This window comes from Cryptomeria japonica, chromosome 7 (assembly GCF_030272615.1).
Source record: "Cryptomeria japonica chromosome 7, Sugi_1.0, whole genome shotgun sequence".
NCBI lineage: Eukaryota > Viridiplantae > Streptophyta > Pinopsida > Cupressales > Cupressaceae > Cryptomeria > Cryptomeria japonica.
In genome coordinates, this window is record NC_081411.1 from 444,573,978 (window position 1) to 444,599,125 (window position 25,148).

The following is a 25,148-nucleotide window of genomic DNA, read 5'->3' on the forward strand; positions in this document are numbered from 1 at the left end:
AATTAATATTTTGGGTGCAGAGTGCGCCACGTCACAAAGGCACGTGTGTTTGCAGTATTTTAATATATATTTATGCGCAGCCGAGTGGAATCCACAAGCAATCAAAGGAGAAAAGCATTTGCAAAATCTCAAAATCATAATCAGGCCTGAATCAGTGACACAAGTACAAACGCCACCGCTGCATTGCTTTGTATCTGAGAAGTCCATTGATCTCATGGCGACCCTATTGCGAGCCCTCAGAGGGCGCTCGGGTTCGACCCTCGCCCGCTCCTTCGCTTCGTCGGCTGAAGCAAAGACGAAAACATTCTCGATCTACAGATGGGATCCTGACCAGGCAGAGAAGCCACGGCTACAGGAATACAGCATAAACACCAAGGAGTGTGGGCCGATGGTGCTGGACGCGCTCATCAAAATAAAGAACGAGATGGATCCCTCTTTGACCTTCCGACGCTCTTGCAGGGAAGGGATTTGCGGGTCCTGTGCTATGAACATCAATGGCTGCAACGGTCTCGCCTGCCTCACCAAAATCGACACTGCCGCTGCCGCCGCCACCACCGTCACGCCGCTGCCGCACATGTTCGTGATGAAGGACCTCGTCGTGGACATGACCAATTTCTATAATCAGTACAAGAGCATCGAGCCCTGGCTCAAGCGAAAGACTCCGCCTCCGACTGGGCCTGACGGGAAACGGAAGGAGAATCTGCAGAGTAAGAAGGATCGCACCAAGCTTGATGGCATGTACGAGTGCATTCTCTGCGCCTGCTGCAGCACTTCGTGTCCTAGTTACTGGTGGAACCCCGAAAAGTACCTCGGCCCCGCTGCGCTTCTCCATGCCAACAGGTCTCCGCTTTTTGCGTTTTGAAATTTTTAAGCATCTCTTAACATATGGAGTTACTTTTATAGTTAGTAGGTACAAAATTTTTGATTTGCTTAGGAGCCTGAAAAAATTGAAAATCTGGATTTTTTTTGAATTTAATTTTTTTTTCCTGAGTACTTGAAAAGTTCGAACTCAATTGGCTGTTCGATTAAAAATCAGGAGCCGGTTAGATTAGGTTCAAAAAAGTCTGATTTTGGTAACTGAAGTGTGGACAATATTCGATTTCGTAAAATTTCAATAGGAATTGAAAAGTCAGGGCAGGAATGGGCGGTCCCAAAAATGATCTGTATCCTCCTGAATTTGGTTAAAAAAATTTAAATTGCGTAACTAGGGCATGGGCTCTTTTTTAAGTAATATTTCTATAGGAATTGAAAAGTCTGGATAGATTAGACAGGCTAAAACAAATCAGAATCCGGCTGGATTCGGTTCAAATATCCGAATTTGGTGACTAGGTCATGGACTATTCACGAGTAATATTTTTAGAGGAATTGAAAAGTCTGGACTCATTAGGTCGTTTTGAAAAAAATCAAGTTCCCTCTGGATTTCATTAAAAAAAATATGAATTTGGTAAAACAAATCAGAATCCGGCTGGATTTGGTTCAAATTTCCGAATTTGGTAACTGGGCCATGAACTATTGACGAGTAAAATTTCTAGAGGAATTGAAAATTCTGGACTAATTAGGTCGTTTTGAAAATCAATCTCCCTCTGGATTTGATTAAAAAAATATGAATTTGGTAACCCGGGCATGAACTATCAAACCTAGAAATCCAATCTCAGAGCCGGCTATTTCCTAAGGTTGTTCCCAGCCCTAACTGGTGTATTAGCACCATTAGCACCTGGAATGCTTAACCATGTCATCGTTCTTGCAGTTTACCCACCTTTCCTTCCTATTAAGATGATTGAAAATCACTTTAATATATACTTTTTGCGACTGTAATTTTTAAACTCTTGCTGCACGTTTGTTTTTATAACAGCAGCATATTTGTGCTTGGTAGTTCTCATTCTCTCGATAGGAGTGCTTGCTTTTATTGAATTTGTTTTCCATTAAGCTCCACTATGCTTTGTTACTTCAAGGTATCAGATGGATCCATCGAGTGATTCCCTACTCGGCTCTCTCTCTCTCTCTCTCTCTCTCTCTCATTCATTCATTTGTGGCCTTAACAAGAGATTGGATTTATAGTGCTGGAGTAATTCATACATAGGTTCTGGAAAGAAACTGCTATTTAACAGAAACGAAAATACTGCTATTACAAATCCAGCTCTTCATTCAATGAATAATTGTGGAAGAAAACACGTCGTAGAGCATTTTGCATGCATAACTCTTTCATGGTTTGATCTTCATTGGTAGAGGCCGGTTCCCTTTTCTTGGTATACTCTTCGCCTGAAAATAATCTTGCTATACACAAAATCCTATGTGTTAACAAAAACCATTACAAGCCATAAGGAACTTCAGTTCTGATAGCAATGATTAGTAATTCCTTACAAGACACATGTGGAAAGGAAAGGCAAACTTTTTATAACCTATGCCGCAAACACTTGAATTCACTTCAAATGGTAGTGGTTTTAGAACGTGCACAGAGTGTTGCTTTACTTGTTAAATCATAAACAACATAAAAAGAAGAAAGACAAACCAAATTAACCTAGGGTTTTATCCAGGAAACTCCAAGGTGAGGAAAACCAGTTGGAAGTGGCAATTTCACTTTTACTCTTCCTCCCTTGATCACTGAAGTCGATACAAAGAGCTCTTTGAACATAACTCACATTCTTTATTGTCTTCTGTCTTCATAACGCTGGTTTGAAAAATTTACAAGGCACAGAATACTTTCAACTAAGTACAGTTGGTTACTTCCATATATTCACAAATTCACTTCATCTGCACTCATTATTCATTGTCTCAACTAGAGGCTTACATCATATTCATAATGCTGGGAGACCCTATAATGTACTAAAGGACTTTCAAGAGTCTTTTTTTTTCACAGTAAATAGCAGCTGCAGGGGACTTCACCTGTATATTACATTGAGTCCAGAAGTTTGGATTTTTGAAGGTCACTTGCCTTCAAAATGGAGAAAACATTGCACAGTTGAGGAACCCCCTGCCTAAACCAACCAGATCCATAGACATACAAAATTGGAGCTCACGGACCTTATATACCAGTCACTATGCACTATACCAAAACAGATCAGAGATATACAAAAGAGGAGCAGACAGACCCTAATTCTAGTTATATTTGATATATTTGTAGAGCCTCAAACCTGGTATCTTACATATTACTCCAAGCCCTCCTCCTTGATGTAGTTCTGCAGCCATTCCAACCTATCCGTGGGTACCAAACTGGGAATTTGTTTCAGGAACATAACATTCTTTGTGGCGGCCTAGATGAGTGCATGGGAGAAAAGATTAATGGAAAATGTTCCACTTCCTGCCCCTGAAATCCCACGACTCTCAGCCACATTAAACATTGTGTCCTCCAAACCACCTAGAAATTGCTTCCTCATGAGTTTCTTACAGAGTGCTTCCGCCACTTCCATTTGCTCACCCAGGTTGAGCAATGAGGCCGAAAACATGGACAAAATGTCCATGTAAACCCTATGGTGATTTCTCCTACCATGAATGTTTTGCCCAAGATACCCTTCACGGCTTCACCACATGCCATATTAACCCATGGTGGGTTTTAAAAGCACTCTTGAGCCTCTTTTCATTAATCTCTCCTACAAATGTCATCTGCCTGCATGCACTGGTGAGACAGAGAGGGGTGTCCATCTCTTACCAGCCCAAAGAAGTTTTGATGCCTGATTAGAAGTCAGACACCTTATCTAGTATTCCACGGACACTGACAAAGGACTCTCAAGAGTTTTGTAAGCAAACAGAAATTGTTAGTTGTCATTACTCTGCCTGTGTGACTTCTTGTGACAAAACCACCACAATAAGCAGTGACAGTGACAAAGTCACCACTTTATACCAGTGTGGGAGAGAAAGACACTTCTTTACAAAACCACTCTTTTATGTAGAACATGGGTTTCAAAATTGCCACTCAACTATTATGAAACCACCCGTCACTTTTCACAAAGTCTTTTAACTTGCAGGGGCCATAAATTTTGTCTACAAATTAAAGATAAGGTGCTGTTTTTTTTGGAAAGTGCATATTTTTGAGAGGAATTCAAATTGAACCATGTAATTAAAATAAACTTTTTGATGAAGCCTAATTCATGTTTCACATTATTGAAATTTAACAATGTTTTAGCTAGAACTAATGATGCACAACATTTTCATGTATTCGTTTCTTGATCTTGACATGTCTTTATATGGAGTATTTCGAAGACTTTCGTGGATCCCCAGTAATTAAACTTATAGCATGTAAATTAATAATATTTTACATTATGCTAGAGTCATGCCAAGGAAACATATAAACTATCACATGTCTACTGACTCTAGAAATATGGTGCATAAATAGGCCCTGCGGTGTCCATAGATAGATAATTATTTCAATGGTTCACTGCAAATATAAATGGTTCAAACACCACAGGTGAATACTCATAAATCCTTCATTGCAAGTAATTAGACTAGCAGTATATGCAAATGAGGTCCATAACAGACCCCAACTGTAACTCTTTGGAAAGCCCAGAAATAATAATGTCCTGAATCTTCCTTGCATAATTTAATTCTTCCTAATCTTGTTTTTTATAGTTTAAAACATGACTAAGTAAATTCAGCACAAGGTTATCTATGAGTGAGCTCAATTTGTTCTTCTTAACATATAATTAAGTAAACTCAAATTTTTGATGATGTTCAGTGATTAGTAAGACTCTCAAAATTTCGATTAAGGATTCACTAGACAAACGTATCATTTTCAGTACAGAGTCCAACCCATTCACACATTATTGCTGGTCAAGTGGTACCTGTCACGTACTCTCAGATAAACATGTAATAGTAGAGGGAGAGAGCTTGCTTCACATTTGGGCAATTTCATGAGAGAGATAATCCAATAGAGCATTTACCAAACACAGCTTGTTTCCAATTTACAAAATTAATGCTATACAACTTTTGCTGGCTGGGGACTCAACTTTTCTTTCTTGACAGGGAGCTTAAGTACTGAGGAACACTTTATACTGCAGGCGATGATCAACAAAAGTCATAATTAAGTGTCTGTAGCTTCTAAGCTACAATGCTAGATATTTTTCTCATGAGTAAAAACTGACAACCTCAGCATAAATACACCTGTAGCCACTCCATCTAAAGTAGCAAGTCAGGATTCTTTCTTTTGTTGGAGTGCCAATTGGTAGTCCAGCTAATTTAGTCTTTCTTTGTTGGATATAAGAAACATTCATTTGGTTGAATTGTTATGTTTTTGTGGAGCATATGAAATATGACTCAATTAATCTCATTAAGGCACCTTTAGACATTGTTTTCCTTTGTTTCCCCTAACATTTGGTATCTTATTGAAGGTTGAGCTAGCTAGTTGAGGAATATGGCTACGTGGAATATATAAAACCTAGTTAATTGACAAAAGTCTGATTTTTTCTCTAATGATTGTTCAGCTTGGCCGCTATAGCCTGCCAAAGTCATGAATAGAGGGCCATGGATCATTGATCAAGGTTATGAAGCACGCTTGCTAGAGACTTGCTTTTGACTTTGGATTAGTGGAACCTTGTGATATTTCTAGTTAGACCACACCTTTGTGGTGTAATTTAGATTTGTTATTCCAGTCAAGCACCAAACATGGGGATGAGTGATTGGATGCGATATGGCTTGCCTTCACAAATGCTATAATCCAATGCCAATTGTGCATTGCTCTTGCACTTACATGCCACACCCTCCCTCAGCATGATGGATTGCCACTTTCATGCTCGCCACTAACACATGCTAAGGAAGATGAACTGTTGACCTATATAAATTTAAACCCTCCTTATAGTTAATGTTTCATCTTCCTTGGTATTGATTGTAATTTATCTTTCTTTAGGTGAATATAGTCCTGAGAAAATAGGCTCTTAGACTCCACAAGCTCATGTGGATATTCCATTCTAGCTAGTCAAATCAGCTAGCATTCTCATCCTTAGTTTTTCTTTCTCTGGAATTCCAATCTCAGTGCCCTAGTCTGTTGTACAAATTTTTCTATGAAAGATTGCCGAAGCATTGCATTTTTGGGTTTGACTAGCTGAGGCTTATTTTTTTGTTTTTCATTTCATTGGTGCAGATAATATCATTGTTCAATGGAGTTTTGGAATGAGGGTACAGAAGATAGATTTCTGTCCAAAATTTGGGACAATATAATGTGGTACTTGAAAAATTAGTTATTAAAAGATGTAAAAGAAATTGCAATTTATCCTTGATCTGAAATACTATAAACCAACTGAATCAATTGAACTGAGATTTTGTTGAAAATTTAGAGTATCAATATTGTGGCTAATATTGAGGTAGGTTAATATTCAAGAAATAAAATTTAGTTTGATCCTTGTGTCAATCTGTGGCGTAAACTTATGAAAGGTGTAGTGGTTATTTGTACAGGGGCTGCAAGTAGTGAGGTTTGTAACATGAATGCAAGTGTTCTAGAAAGGAAAAATGATAAGAGCAATGCTGTATTCTAATTGCTAGCTATAGGAAATTATTTATACCATGTTACATAAAATAAAATAATAAATGGTACAGGAAAATAAAATAATTACAGCTACAGAAGCAATTTCAAACAATTAAAGTGACAAAATTAATATTTTTAAAGCAATCATAAATATTGTAGTGCCCCCAAATTTTAATTAAGTGGCTTAATTAACTTAATTGGTTAAGTTGTCCAAAAATCAGTTTTATTTTTAAAGGATGAATTTAATTAATTAATTAATTCAATTATAAAATAAAGTGAAAATAATAAAATAAGTCACTTTATTAAATAAAGTTCTCTAGTCGGCCTAATCTTCTAGATGTTTCTTGGAGGTCTTTATAAGGAGGTTCCTAGGGTTGGAGCAGGCATGCGTATGGATTTGATAAATGATTTATGATTTTTGGAGACAAAAACCTTTAAGAGTTGACAGAAGGGTTGTATGAAAACTTGACTCTTTATGGGAGTTGATTCATGATGGAGTTCACATCTGTGCCAGATTTGGGAAGTCTCCATTAGAGACAAATTTGTAAGGGTTTGTTTTCAGAAGTAGAGATATTTGCAAATAAATTGTATTTTGAATATTGTATGGTGAATCAAAATTATATTTTGGAGGTGAAAATATTATTATTCAGGAAAGTAATAGTGCCGTTGATTTTTTGAGTGCGATATCTTTGTTGAGCACGACTTTAATATTATAAGTTACCAAGGTCATGGGATTTTATTATTTGGCCGTAGCTTTATGGAGGAATCAATTTAATTGATATCTAAGGCTAATATCATATTCCTTGGTCATAATTTTGGGTTGAAGATTTGAATAAATTTGTTTAAGTTGTGGCAGTGAATAATCTAAGTCGTGACCTTAAGTATTGCAGATAATAATTAAAAGCCAATTCAATAAACGGGTGGACTGTATTTTTATCAGTGATTTAACTTGTGTAAGTGCCTCTTCAGACAGGAATGTGTAAAGGAAATCTTTTTATTCCAGCTGAACGAGAAAATATTAAAACAGTGGGTCATGTTTCTTTGGCATCAAGACACAAGTGAATAAGCATCTGACAGGTATATTTTGGCGATTCATATTGTTGAGTAGTGGCTTCGAAGAAATATTGCAGGTGACGATTTTGGAAAATATCATTTGATATTTCGTTGTCAGTGTGATAGAAGTAATCACAACAGATAAAAGAAATAGTTGCAGCCGATAAGGAGTTCTATATCATATATCTGGATTTACAGGAGCACTTCCACTAAAACAGCTGCCCTGGGATGCGAACTTCAGGTAATTAGCAAAGGTTCCATCAGAGATTGAAGGGAAAACATTTTGGTCAAGTCTAGAAAGAAGCTACATCGCTGGCTAGGACGGCTGGGAGAGGGCCGATTAGTGACAAAATAAATATAGCGATTGGGTCTTGGTTGACAACCCAGAGTAGTGGCAGAGATCATTGAAATACCAGCAAGGAAGATATCGCAGGCCTGGTAAAGGCGATATTTGTATTCCAGCGATAATCATTGAAGGTCTGAAACAATCTGGTCGACAGGATTGAACTGCGTCTGTTTGCCAGTCCAGAGGAATCTAAAAAATTCTATATCAGGACAGATTGATAGTTTTTTTTTTTTTTAAGATTTGCATAGAATACATGTTATTGAATATATATCCAGAGGTGACTGACTTTTTGCTGTATCCATGTTGGAAAACAATATTGTAAACTTTATTTTATTTTGTACTGAAGGTGATGAGCAATCTGTCTGATTCATTTGTCTATTCGAATATCTCTGTGTTAGTAAGTTTTATAAGAAAAAAAGTAGTGTAAGATTGAGCAGGTATCTTTCAAATATTATGGTAATAAAACAATTACAATCCACACATTTAATTAACACTGCAACGTAAATAGGGGGTTGTTCCCATAATGTGTTGGTTAAGTGGTGTTGTTGTTGTTGTAGCCACCGAAGTTCAAACCCCCACTGGGCCATTGTGATCCCAGGCTTGTGCCTTCACCGATCCATGGTACTCGCAGGTTTGAGTCTGAGCTTTGATAAATGGGGATGAGGTCCCCAGTTCGTGACCTCACCCGGTTCATAGCTCTGGGTCAAAAGCATTTCACGTGGGGCTGGACGGCATGTTGTGCCAGTGTCACCGTTCACGTTAAAAAGTTTATTAGGCACTAAAAAATAAATAGTAACGTAAATAATTGCAAAATACAAACTTAAAAGTTAAACACAAATCAAATCAAATCAAATCACATAAAAATAATCACAAAAATAGTTGACCATCAGCATGTGCAATTCTGTGAGTGGGCCTTGTCTCACAATCCTACTTGTTTCAAAACTGCAATATTCATTTCATGTAGATGAGAAAAATCAAGAATACAATGATTTATTCCTTTTGCCCATACTCCTCTAATGTCATTTCTTGAGGCGCTTATATACAAGAAATAGGAGTAACAATTTACTAAATTTTATAATGTTTCCTAGATTCATGACCTCTCCTCAAAATTAGCTTTCAAACAAGAAAATTGTGGAAGCAATCATTTGCTTGATATAGTTGAGTTTGTTAAGCCACAATTTTAGCAGATGGAGAAGACTTTAAATAATAATATTTGTAATGTCCCCAAATAAGGTTTATGCGAAACACTGATTTATTTTTTGATTTTTTCAATAAATACTTGAAAGTGACAGCCAGTATTGAATTTGGATAATTAAATTTTTGTTTAGGAAATTAAACCCTAGCTGCTGTTAGAAATTAGAATTTGATATCATAAACCCTAGGAGGCAGATATGACTTAAAAATTCCTTCAAAATATTTTATTTTATTCTAGAAAACTTGAAACAACAAGTTACAATGCCAAACTGGATTTTCAAAGTTTTCCAAAATTTATGCACTCACAGCAGGATTCGTACAGCTGGTACAGATGTACAGCTAGGGTTTGCAGCAGATGTATGGATCACTTCTGATGATCAGAATGCTGCATAGCTGCCTGGATGATTTTTTTGGAATATTGTTTTCAGCTGTTGGAAACCCTGGAAGACAGAAATCTGAATTTTATTCCCTTCTGGACCGTACAATGCTAGCTAGAATATGTATGGCTGCTTTGTAATATAATTTTTTTGGTGATGAAACCTAGAGTTAGCTAATAATCCACAGTTTCCTCTTCAACCTAGATTGACACTCCACTTAGCAGATCTTGTTTGGCTGGAATGAGTTTAGGGCAGTGTTGAAACCCTGGGATGATTGTCAAAATGCTGAATTCTTCTTCCCCAAAATGATGACCAGCCTAACTGCTATTACACTACCCAGATCTGTCCTTTTAGTTGCTATGAAATTGCCCCAAAATCTTGGAAATTCTTCTAAAAATGCTTCAATCTTGCCTTGACATCTATTTTTTAAAATATTTGCCCACAAATCAAATCAAGTCTTCACTGGAATATGCACGGAACCTCTGAAAATCTGCAGCAATCTGGATTGAAAACAAAGGGTTTTTGTCCTTGTTCTGCAATGGTGAATTCCATGAGGGTTTTCGTCCTCTAGAATTCAAACACACCATGGCTTGCTACACTTGAATGATGATGAAATGGGGAAAAGTGCTCCTTTGATAGTTGCCTTTTTCAAGCCCTTTATTTATTTGATTTTCCTTCAAAGTGCTAAAGACACTTTTTTTTAGTGTTTAAAAAAGCCTTTTTATTTATTAAAATAATATTATTCAAGTTGCCCCCCAAAATAAAACTTATTATTGAAAAAGGGGACATGACGAATCTCTAAAGAAATCTTTGCCTTGCAGGCTAGCAGGATCAATGCACTGATACCAATTGTAATGTCTTTAAATTGGTATTAACCTGTTTGTGCCTAAAATTGATTCTTAACAATAACATGCTAAAGTAAATTCATTTTAATCATTAATAAACTTAAGAAACAATGAACAAATACATGGATCAGTGAACAAGTATATTATATGGAATGTTAAACATTATTACTAGGTAACTACCTCATAACCATTCATAGTTTAGTTCGGTAGGAAAACTCGAAAGGGCATCTGTAAACTGCTCTGCCCAAGTAAGCCCGAGAGCACATAGCAACCAACTATGATAACTCGCCCCTCGGCCCACAAGTGGTAGAAGTAGAACATCCCATTATGACAAGTTACATCCCTCGGGGTGGTCTACTTAGTTCAAGGGACCTGGTAAGTTGCATCATCCCTGCCTTATTTTTTCCAACTTAACATATATATATATATATATATATATGATCAATTACTTGATCCATTATATTGTTCTATTTCACTCCTTATCAGGTTCAGAGCAGAATTGCTTTTTGCAGTTTGGAAAACTTATTTCTTCCTTGCTTCGATCTGCTCTTATTGATGCGTTTGACTGCCTTTCTTCCACCTTCCCCCATCGCACCTCTCTCCATATACATCTTTATTGCTTCATGAAGGTAGGTGTCTTTTGGAAGTTGCTGACCCTTCAGCAGAGCACTCAATCCTTTGTAAATCACAACCCTTCATAAGCCGCTGCCTTCTTAATAATAATCCTTATTTTATTTTAAACTATTAACGTTAGTCTATGGAATTATGTTAATTCTTCATTAAGATTGCTGCTGCCTACTAATGTATTCTAATCGCTGTTTCTGTTCATTCTTTATTTATTTTTATATGCCCTTAGAGGATAACATCTTACCTCTTAAATATATGCCCTTTACCTTTGTCCAAAGGAAGTTGGCCCTAAAGCAAAAATATTTTTTAATTTGTTTTTGACATCAACAGGTTGGTTGGCATAGGGTTTTCTTTTTATTTCATTCATAATACAAAGGGGAGTCGGCCCATGATCTTCATTATTTTCACTTAAGCCCTAGGTTGTCTCTTTTTAATTTTGCAGCCCTTCTTTCTATACAAGTAATGACGGGGGCATCACACTAGAGAACAGGTTATTTTTCGGACCAAGTTAGCTCGTTCCTTGAGCTACAAAGGGTATAGGTCAAGGGAAAGGAAGGCCGCATAGCTAAATAAGGAAATCTCTGTGTTGATTGAAGTTTTGAGTGGGCATTTAGCTCTTGGAAATTCATCTTGACAGTGCCCAAGATTTTGAGCCATTGGACTTGCAACACTATATCTGCCCTCCCCATAGGAATGTCAAACATAGGGCCAATCTAAAGGTAGTCCCTAGTGGTAACTTTGATATTGCGACATTTCCTGGAAGAATTAATAGTACCCTCAACTGCATTCATAACATGAAATTCTGGTGCTGGAAAAATAAAGCAATTCAAATTTGTGGCTAACCTTTTGTTAATGAAATTGGGAATATTGCCTGAATCAATTAATATTGTCACTCTATGTTTTTTAAGAACTCCCATTACTTTGAGGGTTTGGGGACCGGGATACAATTCATGGTAGTGCATGGAAAGATGTTGATGGTATGGGCTCACATAATTATTTCTTGAATGCCACCTCTGTTTGTATATCTTCTTCTCTCATTTCCCTTAGAAGTTTCATTAGCTTCGTGAGTCACCTGATGTGAATCCGCTCTTAGAGATTTGCTAAAACTCTTGAGAGAAGACGGTTGAAGATATCAGATTAAAGCCTATTTCTTCTTTCGTAGCCATCTCTTTCAACTCCTCCTTTATAGCCAAGCACACTAGATCTGACTTGGAAGCCATTATGAAAAAAATTCATCATTGATCTTGGTGGTTGCTGCATTTAAAATAGGTTCAAAATCTATGGATATTATCTCTTCTATTATTGGAGCCTCTCAAGTTGAAGGGTTCCTTGTTGTGACTGGATTTCTTCCCTTGCTTCTTGTGAAGCCCTCAACATGATAATACCATATTAATTTTGCAATAAATCATTCAATTTTTTTCTAAATATGCTGAAGTTTTTGTTGTAATTTATTGGAGTCTAATCCTCATGTTAGTGGAAAATTCCCCCAAAAAACTCTGTTTCGCACCCCCAGAAGTGAATTGTTGAAAAGTCTAATTTCGCAGTAACTCCATGTAGCTTGTTAAATGTTTCCTACATCACCCCTCTAGATTTCAAAAAAATAAAACGACATTTATGAGAGGGATATTCACTTAACAACACCACCTCTAAAATAGATTAAAGTTGTCCTTTATCTTGTCTTCAAGGTGCCAAGAACATGCTCCGATACTGCTTCTAATGAAATTACTCACAGGTGAAAAATAATAGAATAGAAAATGAGATGCAAGTAATTTCTTATAATAAGCTACTACGAGAAGACAACTTTCAAAATTCATACAAAAAGAATAGAATTTCCAATACCATGCTTGACAAGTACTCACTACCTACCATTTACAAGCATCATTAGGTGATATTAATATCCTAATCCTAAAGAGGTCGACCTAGCTTGCAATATTTATACTAAGGACTAATAAATGACCAAAATAAGGATTATGTCATCTAGAGTTTGTTATTCCATATACAATCGATGGGCTAAGGGAATAAGCATTTACAAACAGTCATGGTCACATTGTGGGTTGGTGAAAAAGTTGATGTTTGGTAGTGTACTAGACTGCATTTTTTTAACACGATCATGTAGTTTGAGTCCATTTGTCAAAACTTGAAAGATTTTTAGAAAATGTGAACTCAAAAAATGAGATAAGCTTTAATTTTTTATGACTAATTTTTAATTTATGCAAATTCCAAGCCTACTTAGTGATTCTCATTAACAATAGTCATCTATTATAAAAATCTAACTTTTGCTTATATATATACATATATACTAAGTCGCTGTGTTTATTGAGTTTTCGGCTTCAAATTTGAAATTTGGCAAACCTATAAAAACGTAATAAAATTCAGAAAAATCGTCTAAAATTCGTACGGCATAAAGGTTAGCATTTTTTTTAGGTTATATTCGCTGAAGTTTTGATGCATTTTGTAGAGGTTTGAAGGTCGTTTGTCTATTTTGAGGGTTTTTTGCTCTTGTTGCCCATTGACTTAAGTTGCCTGTTCATGCTGCAAACCGCCATTGAAGCACTTTGTTCGTGCTTTGTGAGTGTGAGCCCCTGCCCTGTCGCCGCTGTTTCCCTGCAGTGCTCTATGTCCGTTGCCAAGTTTTTTAGGTTTTTTTTTCTTAGCTTACGATTTGATATTAAATTTATGTTATTTTAAATTTGCTTATTGAAATTAAATAGATTAAAGATTTCATATTAATATTAAAAAGATTTAATAATATGATATCTTTAAATAAAAATAGATTTCATATTAAATAGATTAAAGATTAATATTTAATCTATTAAAAAGATTTAATCTTTAAAGGCTTCATATCAATATTAATAGATTTAATCTTTAATCTATTCATATTTATTATTTTATCATTTCTATTTATTTTAAATAAAAATAATACATATATTAAAAAATAATAATAATATTTATAAGCCGAATTTTTTTGGCTTGCCGAATTTCATCCGAATTTTATAGTTGCCGAATTCGAACGCGGTGACTTAGCATATATATATATATATATATATATATATATATATATATATATATATATATATATATATATATATCAAAGAAACGAGAATCGCCTAAACTCGGCGAGTCCGAGTTGGCGAGTCTTGAGCCCCAAACTCGGCTACTACTTGGGTTAAGTAAAATGACAAAAAAAAACATTTCAAAAAGTTTTTAAAAAATGAATGGTCTCGTCTTTGTTCACTACAACCTCTGCCCGAGAATAAGAAAAATTAGGGTTACAAGGGAGCATGCAAGGGGTGCTGCCCCTTGACCCTGCAAGGGGCGATGCCCCTTGACCCCCCCTTGGGGGTGCTGCCCCCAAACCCTCGTCGAAAAATATGGGGGCAAATTGCGTCGATAGAAGTAGGGAAAATTTAACCTCTGAGTCTGACACTAATTGGATCGACTAGGTAGATATAGAGGTTGAGACTGTAGCCATGGCAGAGGAGGAGCGGAGAGCACGAGCACAGACAGGAGATTCAGAGGCAGATAGTGACACGGATGTTCTTGATGTTGGTGAGCATGGCATGGTGTCACGGGGAGCAGCTATGGCTGTCGAATCATCCAGGACCTACCTTAGACGCCTTCGCAGGGGGCCGGGGCCGGAGGGTGCTGCCGTGTAGGCTCCTCTGAGCCATAGGCTTGTAGTTGTATTTACCTTTGGTATTTGTATGAAATATTTGATGATGATCATATGATGACATGGATTTTTTATTCCATGAGTTTTGTAATATTGTATACATTTGACAATATTTGTATATCTATGTTTGTTATTTCCTTCAGCTACAATTTGCGTTTATGCTTATGTGATTGATGTATGCTTGTGTATGTAATCAAATGAGCCGAGTTTGATGATGTTATTGTGTCTTTAAGGTGTATTCAATAAAGGGGTGCCTGAAACAAGTTTTAAATCTTTAAAAATCTCTAAATTTCTTGAGTTTTTCACTTCCCGAGTCCAGCCGAGTCTGACTCTGAGTCCCGAGTTCGAGTCCGATTCGGCCTTGCCGAGTCCGAGTCCCGTTTCTTTGATATATATATATAACCAACGTTTTATTGGCTCTTTATAAAATATGCCATACACTATGATTTACAAAAATGTAGGGTGCAGATTCATTCTAAAGAGCTTAAGAAATTTCAGCCACCTTTGGCAAATTTTTCCTTTGCCTTTTTTAACATTTTTTAATGAAGAACCAATAAATGTTGATAGATTAAAATTAATTAGCCAATAAAATGTTGTTAGATTAATGTACAAACACAAAACCACATTAACAATATTTGTTCTAGCCAGTCATATGTGGTTTTGTGTTTGTACTTAAATATTGTTATTTTACCAACTTTTCATTGGTATACACTTATCATAATATTATTGTACATGGATTGAATTGTAAACATAACCTTAACCATCCAAAAGAATGGTAGGTTTCCCATCTTAGATGTGAGGATCAAGTCTTTCTATTATCGTGTGTGAGAACTATGGGGAATCTTCTAATTCTTAAAACTTCAGATACATAGCAGGCCACAAGAAGTGATGCCGAAGGAATAGGACCATGTTTTGGGTTGGTGTTTCTAGTTTCTTTTCGTCGATAGATTACGTATTAATGATAGTTTTAACAAATATGATGGTCATAAAAAAATAAAAAATAAAATTAGTAACCAGGTAGGTTATTACACAATTTTCCAAAAAGTTTAAGAAGTTGAGTTGCATATTCCTAAATTAAGATTTTGTTGGATAAGTGTGAATAGAAATCTTTTTGATTAGAATCATATATATATATATATTCATTTGATTGTGTGACAGTCTATTTACGGAGGGTGATGGCCAAATGGCAAAAATGTTCACTCGCCAAAATTAATTTAATGGTAACTCACCTAAACAACTTGAAAATACCTAAAGTTTTTAGCTATGTTTCCTAATATGAAAGTCTCTCTTTCATAAGGTTTTTAGGCTGAAATAAGGTCGTTTACTGTTCATTTTAATTCCAAATTCTCCTTTTAAAATACTTTTTTTAGCCTTCTATAAAAGAAAATGCTTTTCAATAAATCTTGACCATAGAAAAGAAAATCAAACATCTTGGATTAATTTTATTACACTCAAAACACCTTTGCTTTATAAATTAATTTAGAATCATAGCTTTCACTTCCTATAATTTAAGAAAACCCAATAACCAATTAAATCAAAGGTCATAACTTCATATGCTATGGAAATTCGAATTAAAATATAGTCAAAATCAGACAACATCCTTATGTGTAAAGGATTTATGTGGTTTCAATTTGAGGTAAAGCTAGTTTGGAATGCTATTTCCTGATCAAATGGAGGTAAAGCTAGTTTGGTATGCTATTTCCTGATCAAATTGAGGTAAAGCTTGTTTGGTATGCTATTTCCTCATCAAATTTCATTTCGTGTTCCTTGTGCAACATGATCTTTCTAGTTGGCCATGTAGATGACTAATCACAAACCACTATTTTTTTCTGTAATTAAATTTACTAAGGAGGTATCACTCAACCATATTTTTGTAATTCTTTTTTCTTTCCATCTTTCTGATATTTTGTATTGTTACGTAGTGCTCACAAACATAGGAAATAATTAAAACACTTGACGAATTTTTATTATTTCCTTGATAAACTTTTATGGAGAAGTTATGCTAACAAATCTAAAATGCAATAGGAATAAAATAATAACATACCTAAAGATGGCACAAGATTTATCTTGGGGAACCCTTTTGGAAAAAAAACTTAGCAAAACAACACCACACACTAGATTAACAAATATTGTTCACAATACACTGAGATTTCTCCCATGCTAGCCTTCTAGTGCCACCATGTGCTCCTAGGCTAACTCATTGTTCTAGAACTTCTTTGTATATATCACAATGCGATACCATTCTATTGCTTTTATAGTGCCGTGAGATGAATTTATAGGCACAAAAGCTCAGAAGAAAGCATCAAGTGTTTTCACAATACAATGAGCAAAAAACCATGGTTTAAGGCACTTTATATTCCACACATCTCTTCATTCTCCATAGATGTCTCCTCACCCTTCATATGTGATTCTTCATGTTCCACACATGGGTTGACTAGACTCACGTATGACTCCCTGTGGTGCATTCTAGGGTGCCACTAGGAATGATGGGATGAAGTGTGTGCAAAGAATACAACACAAACCTAACAATACCTTTTTTTGTGTGCGTATAGATCAATCTGACCTAGAAGAGTACCATGATGTTTTCTTCTTGCACATTATCATCCTTTTTAGTTGGCCATACTGGTGACTAATAAAAATTCAATAAATTATTGATAATTAAACTTGCTGAGGTGGTCTTATCCAACCATATTTTTGAAATATTTTCCTTTCTATCCTTGTGATAATTTTTCCATTGCTGGGGTCTAGAGTGCTCCCATTATACTAATTTTTACATGCAAATTATTCTTCCGTTGGATTCCATATGCTTTAATGTGTTTTTCTAATTTTTATTTGTCTGGAGCATAGCATTTCACAGGAACCAATAATTGTCCTCTTTATTTCTAATATTATAAAACAAATATTTTAACAAAGAAGGTTGCATATGGTTGATTTGCAGATGAAAGAAAAGTAATTAAGGGTATCTTTACCCATTTGTAAATTATAGTTTGATCAATTTTTTATTTTTATGGTAAAATAGGCATCAAGCAATAAGAAGGGAGGTGCTTCTCAATCTTTACACCTTTACAACCAAAATTGATGAGACCCAACCAGAGATTTTAAGTAGAAAACTTAGCCGTGTGACGTGAAGGTGCAAATGGCTTTAGTTTCAGTAATTCCACCAAACATAAACTCAGGCAAGAAAAAAAAGCAAATCAAAGAGTAACAGCATGGGGTTACCTAATCTTCATATTTTTGTTGTGTGTAAACTATGTTGTCATTCGCTGTACATCAAACTTTGTTGCATTAGCCTATTCGGAATATTTAATATACAGTGATTCATTGACTCATATGTTTGACCATTCCAAATAAGGCTCTTGACATTTTGTATTCTCTGTATGTGTACCTCAAATTTCAATGTAATGTGTTTTCCTCTTTAACATACTAATATTTTTCTCTTATTTGTAATATTTATCAACTTATGTGTTTGAAATACTGAAGATCTATATGGAAAATGTTTACTATTGCTAATATCTCTCAATCGTAGACAGCAAATTTGAGTTCCTCTCTTTTATCAAGTAGTGCCTCACTGCCAGTGTATCCGAAACTCAAAAATGTCTAAAAAGTGGGTAAAATTTTAGATTATTCAGATAATTTTTGTTTCAATTACAGATAGTAATTTTGAGTTCCTTTCTTCTACCAAGTATTACCAGTAGCCTACACTAAAACATCAAATGCATTTTTGAAAGTTATTATTAATATTAAAATAGGATTAACAGAATTCCTGTTGAACATGTACTCACAATGCTTAAAATGTTTGAAATGAAATATGAAGTTTTTGTTAGAGAGAGATATTATGCTCTCTTGCCAAACTTAAAAATAAATAAATAAATAGGACACCAGACGACCATAGTAGCATTTCATTATGCAGCATTGACACTACATCACAAAAGGATAATTGAAATTTAATTACTCGGGAAAGCTCAGGAAAGAAACTTTTAATACAATATTTTACTTTTAAAAAAACGATTCTTTTATGCAAGTTTTGTCCTTTATGATAATCCTCATTTATTTTTGTTTTTCAGAATTGCCTAACAGTAAATACTAAATAGGGTTTTTAAAGGAAGCATTTTCAGCAAGTGTTGACTGTTGTTTTGCTTGTCCACACAGTCTGCAAGGTATATTTACTTTTAGCCAATTTTATAAGCTTTCTTGAAGAATTCAATTTTTGTCTTGATCTAAGATTCAATATCTTGAAGATTTTATTGGCCCAGCTTTCAGTTTACCAATCTGAAACGCTTTCATGCATGTGTCAGTTTTGAAAACTCATGTCTATGATTTATTGGTTCATCATAGATAACTAATTTGAGATGTTCTTAATGGGCCATATTGGTAAAACTTGTCCTTTATGTTGTGCGGTAGGCCACTCTTTGCATTGTTCCTTGTGCCAATTTTTTTTAATAGTTTTGGAGTATTAAGGTCAAATGTAGGTCCAGGCAAAAACTTCAGAACTCTAGCCAAATTTTGCAGTTTTTGCAAATTGCACTCTCATCTCTAACCTCCACCTGCTTTACACTGTAGGGTTTCAGACTTCTTGAGCAATCATGCGATTTGCTCCTGTGCTTCCACCTTCTGCTTCCTTCCAAGTTTAATCCCTTTCTGTTCGCTTGCAAGCTTCATCCCTTTCTGTTTGCTTGCAAGCTTCATCCTTTGCAGACTTGCAGACCTGTCATGCAGTCGAGTAATCTCCAAACTGCTTTCCAACTTCTGGTCTCTGCACCCCATTTGCCTGTAAAATTTCTTCCTCATCTTTGCAAATGCAATTTCTTTCACCTCCGTTCTCTCAACTGTTAAAATAATATTAATATCTATTCTATAATGGTCATCTTCTATTCTTAGTGGTCATCTTAGTTGTCGACTTATTTCACGTATTGATTTTTTTGAAAAACACGACCTGTTTTTCTGAGACCTGTTTTTTTTTGAGATGGCGGCATTATTTTCGGCTAGGGCACGGCTGCGATTTTTACCTGCATCTATGTGTTTTTTTTTCCTGAGCGGCGGTCGTGTGTTCTGTGAGTCACGTTTTTTGTGGGCCGTGACTGGAAGCGGATTCTTTTTGCCGGCGACTATTACTGCGATTTTTATGTGATTTTTCTGCAGTTTATGGGCAACGCGATTATTTTGCGACTTCTGTAGGGAATCTATCCTTTTTTTTGGCTGCGACTTTCTTCTTCTGCCAATTTTTTACGATTTTCAGATTTCGTGTTTTGTCTGGGCTGGGTGCCGGTGATGAATTACAAGTTTAAATTTGCAGGAAATTTTTTAAATTCCGGGTTTTTAATATTTTTCCCTTAAAAAAATAAAATTGTTTTGGTTTTTAATAATTTTTTTGGCCTTCAAAAAAAACATTTTTTTTTTGGCAGATTATTATTTTCTGATTTTTTCAGAAAATTTTCAGGGTTCAAATTTGCCAGAAAATATATTTTCTGGGTTTTTCAGCAAACCTTGAAATTCGTGCATTAGGATTCGTGCCTAGGATTCCACTCCAGGGGTTCATTTATTCTTGTGGTTGCTTCTATTCTGATTTTTAATCAGATTCTTCTATCTTGTGCCTTCACTAGGTTGACCTCGTTCAACCTCGGTTTTCGTGATGGTATCTTTGACCAACATCATGTTGGAACAGTCAGAAATTTAACAGCTGCAATAACACCTGGAAACAATGCTTGTTGCCTTGATCAGGTTGATTTGGGTCAGTCCTCTTGTTCTACAGGTCCTAGGGTTTTCACATTTTTTTCTTCAAAAATTGTTCGCAGGGTTTATAATTTTTTCCTTAAAATTCTCATTTGTAATCCGTGAAGTTTGCGTGGGATTTCAAGGTTTTCACGATTTTTTCTTCAGAAATTGTTTGCTGGTTTGTACGATATTTTCCCCAAAAATCATCTGAAATATACGAAGTTCGCGTGGAATTTGTGATTCGCGATTTTCTTTGGTTTTGATCGATTTTTCTCCTAAAAAAGCATGCTTTGTTGCAAGTCAGTTTTGGGTTGCATTGTCAGGGTGAACATCTGCAACTGTGGTATCTTGCATTCTGTTTAGGAGTTGCTGGAGCAAACAGTGCTCAGTACTCTTCTGCAAAAGGGTTTGCTGATTTTATGGTTTCAGGCTTCAGTAATTTGTGTGTGCCAGATCTCTAATTCGCATGTGAGGACTACATTAGCTTGGATGGCTTTTGGTACTCTTGGTCATCTATATTCTGTAGATCCTGGGAGGGTCTCCGTAGCAGCAAAGTGTTCTTTGCATTTGTGATCACAACACCTGCAGTGTCTTCTGTAGGGTATTGAGTACGATGACCATTAGGGAGGGTGTTAAAATAATATTAATATCTATTCTATAATGGTCATCTTCTAATCTTAGTGGTCTTCTTAGTTGTCAACTTATTTAGCTATTTAGCTTTTTAGTCGACTTATTTAGCTTTTTTAGTGCGTTAAGTGAAACTATTGCTTCTTATTAAAGACGCATAGTTAGCTTTTTATTATTAAACTTTATTAATTATTTAGCTTTTAAGCTTTTTAGCTTATTAGTTTTCACTTAAATGACTTTTTCTTAATTTAGAACGTCGTCTTGTAATCTCTCTATATATGTGTGTATATCGTTGAATAGATTATCCAATTATTTGAGCAATCAATTTTTCATCAACTTCTGCCCTCCTTTTATTGTTGAACCTTGGACCTTTCATGAAATCTTGCAACAATTGCAAATTATACAGATACAATAGAGAGATCTTGAATTCAACGTTGAGATTATATATTCATTCTCCTATTACTGATTTGCTTTTGGATCACACACTTCCACCTAAGTTGCGTGTCGACTTTTTTCTCCTCCATACAAATTGCTTGCTCGCATCTCGACTTTGCCTCTCCACAATATATTTGCTCTATGGAATTTTGTGCTTTGGCAAATTGCAAACCCAAATTGCATCTTCACCTTGGGACTTTGCCATTAGAATAGAAACTTAGATCTGCTTCCAGACATGTACAGGAACACCATTAATGTTTTTATTTCAACGTGATTTGACTAACGGAGATATTCAAATTCCTGTTGTTATGTGTGGATCCTTAGGGGTATGGTTTCATGTGTAAGACATATATATGTTTGCTAATGCAATGGGGTATGATTTCAAGTGCAAAGCCATGCAGCTAGCATGTGCAATTTGCAAACTTGCAAAACACTCATTTGTCCTCACCTAGGTTGCAAGAATATGACAAAGTGTTATATATACATGTAAATGAAAATGTAACGGTAGTTGGTGAACAAGTAGCAGAATAGAGATAAATGTTTCCGTAGAGGTGCTCTTTATCTTGTAACATTCATAGGGCTTGCTTGTAATATTGTAAATCTGAGTGTCAACTCCATTTTGATACAACATCTCTGCAAGCCATTGAAGGAAGATCTGTTACTTTATGGTTGCCAAGATTTTGAGTATTTCCAAGAATTCAAGATATGCTTTTGGGAATGCCAACTATTCTTCTAATTACATTCTCTAATCAGAGTATTGTGTTTGATTAGTCGATCATAAAATATTTGTGAAGCCTCACAAAGTATTTTTTTAGTATAATACAGAAGTTTATTAGTTTGTTAATGAATTATATAATTATGGCCCAGAATGCTATGTCTTGCTGTTATCAGTCCTTATATATTACAATTTCTTTTGGATTGCATATGTTTACCCCCTTGATTTTGAGACTCAACTCTAACCCTTACAAGATCAAGGCACCGATCTGAAAATTTTCACACCTATTCATCACACCAACATATAAAAACAATTTATTAAATCATTTAAAATTTGTTTAGTACCAAGAATTATACATAACCCATGGCTTTAGCAATATAATATCTTTGGGAAGCTAACTTAAGTGAAATCTTTTAGGGATATGCTTTGCTGTTATCATTTCAGTCATACATGAAGTGCAGTCTTAGATATGTTTTTGTTCTCATACATGAATTGCCTTCATGCTTAAATGAGGTTTTAGGTCTTGATTATAGTAAACCAGAACGCTTGAGTTGAGGATATATTATGAGGGTTTTGTAGTGCATTGGGTATGGTTTATTTCCAAGATCTTTGTGTCTAAACATTCCGCTTCAACTATCTTGTAAACTAACCTCAGGGAAGAATCCCCCTTGGCCTAGCGAGCCTGAAGGAAGAGAGTTTACACGCTATCATGCATTGGCCCATAGTTGTCCTCTACCTAATCGTAAGATGTCCGATGTTTGTCATTCATAGTTGACAAACAACTGGGCTTAGATTTAGTCCATCTTAGGGTATGTGCGAGAAACAACTTTGAGAGCCAACGTATACTTTTTTCTTGTAATGTTTGAGAAACAACTTTGAGAGCCAACATATCCTTTTTTCTTGTAATGTTTGAGAAACAACTTTGAGAGCCAACGTATCCTTTTTTCTTGTAATGTTTGATGTTACTTAAATGCTTTAAGCATATCTAATTCAAATCTTCCTGAACATTTCTTTTTCCTGGTGCAGTTGGGGTGACTACTTAAACTATGACCTAAAACATTTATACAAGACATAACAAATTAAGCTACATCCATAAGATTGAGCATCTCATAATGATGAAATTAAGTTTACAAGAGTTTAAGCATTTCGGTGATTATAGAATGATGTATTTATGATGAAAAGAAACTGAAAAATAGGCCACACTATGGTATGGAAAACCGAAAATACACTAGAAACTTTATTTCAGATACAAAAACCTGGTTTAAATCTTAATGAAGTTTGCAAGTCGTGAGAACAAATATCTTGAGAACAAGTACTTGATTTAGGCGGTAGATCTGGTAGAAGGTTTAGGTTGATTATCATCCCTGCGAATTCCAGGTAACATATACTATAGAAAATAATAACTTAAATACAGTAGCTAATGTGTGCTTAAAAAATTGCTTCAATCTTAATTATATTCAAGTGACGATAAATTTTTTAATTGGATTGAATTTTACCTGTAGTACCTTTTATAGCTGGATTAAAATATGATACAATATTCAAATCTGTTTTTTATTTATTTTATTTAGCAAAACAGATTAAGGGTGGCAATTCCATTCCATGGTTGGGTAAATACTTAGTTCTCTCAAGCAACTGCAGTGCTATTGCCAAAGTTCTTATGCCAACCAATTATTGTATATTTATGTCATAATGTGAAACTCAGGCTATATGCTTAGAAGGCTTGACCGAATTTTCACAGGCTTATTAGGAAGTGTAGCTTTTGTGGCAAAGCTCATCTTGAATTTATGTATTGCTATGGATATAATAGCGTTAAAATAAAACTAATAGCTTGATCTTTTGTTTTGATTGTAGGTGGATAAGTGACAGCCGTGATGAGTATACAACTGAACGGATAGATGCTATTAATGATGAATTTAAGTTATACCGGTGTCACACCATCATGAATTGCACCCGTGCTTGCCCCAAGGGTTTAAATCCTGCAAAACAGATTGCTAATATAAAAAAGCTTGCACTGACAAATTAGCGGAATCGGGTTGCCTGACATGATTTTCATTTGTGTTGGGCGCATTCTACACTTTTCCCTATTTTTGTCCCAAGATATTTTTGAAAATAAAGTTATACATTCGATACTTCTCCATCCAATTTCAATTACAATATGAATTGAATTGAACGCTGCGTAGTTATACAACACAAAAAAATTCTTGTATTTAAATATAAGAAATAATTATTGCTGGGCAATTTGATTGCAGATACAATAGAGAGATCTTGAATTCAATGTTAAGATTATATATTCATTCTCCTATTACTGATTTGCTCCATCCATGGCATCTCCTTCTGTGCTCAATTCCACTATAACAGTTGAAATTAGATGTATGAAAGACACAATGTTTTGTAGAAAGGTTTTGTCACATAGAGAAAAGAAAAATAATGTTTGACGTATTGTGTGGATTTTAATGAAAAAAAACACAACAGAACTGTCAAAACAGTTAATTGTCATGGAGATTGTTACAGGGTTCTGTGCGTTCTTTTTACATGAATTTGTAAAACGTGAGCAAGCTCCTTGCAAAGTTCTCTATCCAGATAGCACCAACCATACGGATATTTCTCTAGGGCTCATGATCACATATATGAAACTATTTGATACGATCATGAAGGCTCTAAATAGAAATTTTAAATTCTGTAGTATTTATGAGGTTCCAGCATACCGATTATTCTCTGCCTGGTAAGAGGCGATTACATTGAATGTAATATAACATCCCTTGTCTTTTGACCTTTAGGACAGTGTTGGGAAGTACTCTGAACCCTGGCAAGATGCTACACCCATGATGCCCTTGTGTATCACCCTATACGCGCTTCTTCTTGATGGTTTTTGTCTGTAGACAGGTTATTATATTCGTTTAGTTTGATTAATTTTAATGGATACAAGTTTTTAATCTTTTTATCAGTTTAGTTTTTCCTCTCGTTAAAATTTAAATGTATATTAAAATTCTTTAATAATATCAATGATTTTAACACTAATAATGACATATTTGTGATTTTCTATGAGTCGATGTCACGTGAAATGATAATTTCTTATTGTGCAGCCATTTTAAA

At 35.2% G+C, this 25,148-nt stretch overlaps 1 protein-coding gene across 1 annotated transcript; it reads left to right on the forward strand.

Moving 5' to 3' along the window:
- Window positions 1-46: 46 nt before the first annotated feature.
- Window positions 47-24,355, forward strand: LOC131030394 (succinate dehydrogenase [ubiquinone] iron-sulfur subunit 1, mitochondrial). The gene is made up of 2 exons (XM_057961201.1): window positions 47-840; window positions 23,907-24,355. The coding sequence occupies exons 1-2, from the start codon at window positions 215-217 to the stop codon at window positions 24,076-24,078; spliced, it is 798 nt and encodes a 265-aa protein (XP_057817184.1). The 5' UTR covers window positions 47-214; the 3' UTR covers window positions 24,079-24,355.
- The last annotated feature ends 793 nt before the right edge of the window (window positions 24,356-25,148 follow it).

Coding starts and splice junctions, on each gene's coding strand:
- LOC131030394 (XM_057961201.1), top strand. CDS start 215: ATGGCGACCCTATTGCGAGCCCTCAGAGGGCGCTCGGGTTCGACCCTC. Junction 841..23,906: donor GCGCTTCTCCATGCCAACAG/GTCTCCGCTTTT, acceptor TTTTGATTGTAG/GTGGATAAGTGACAGCCGTG.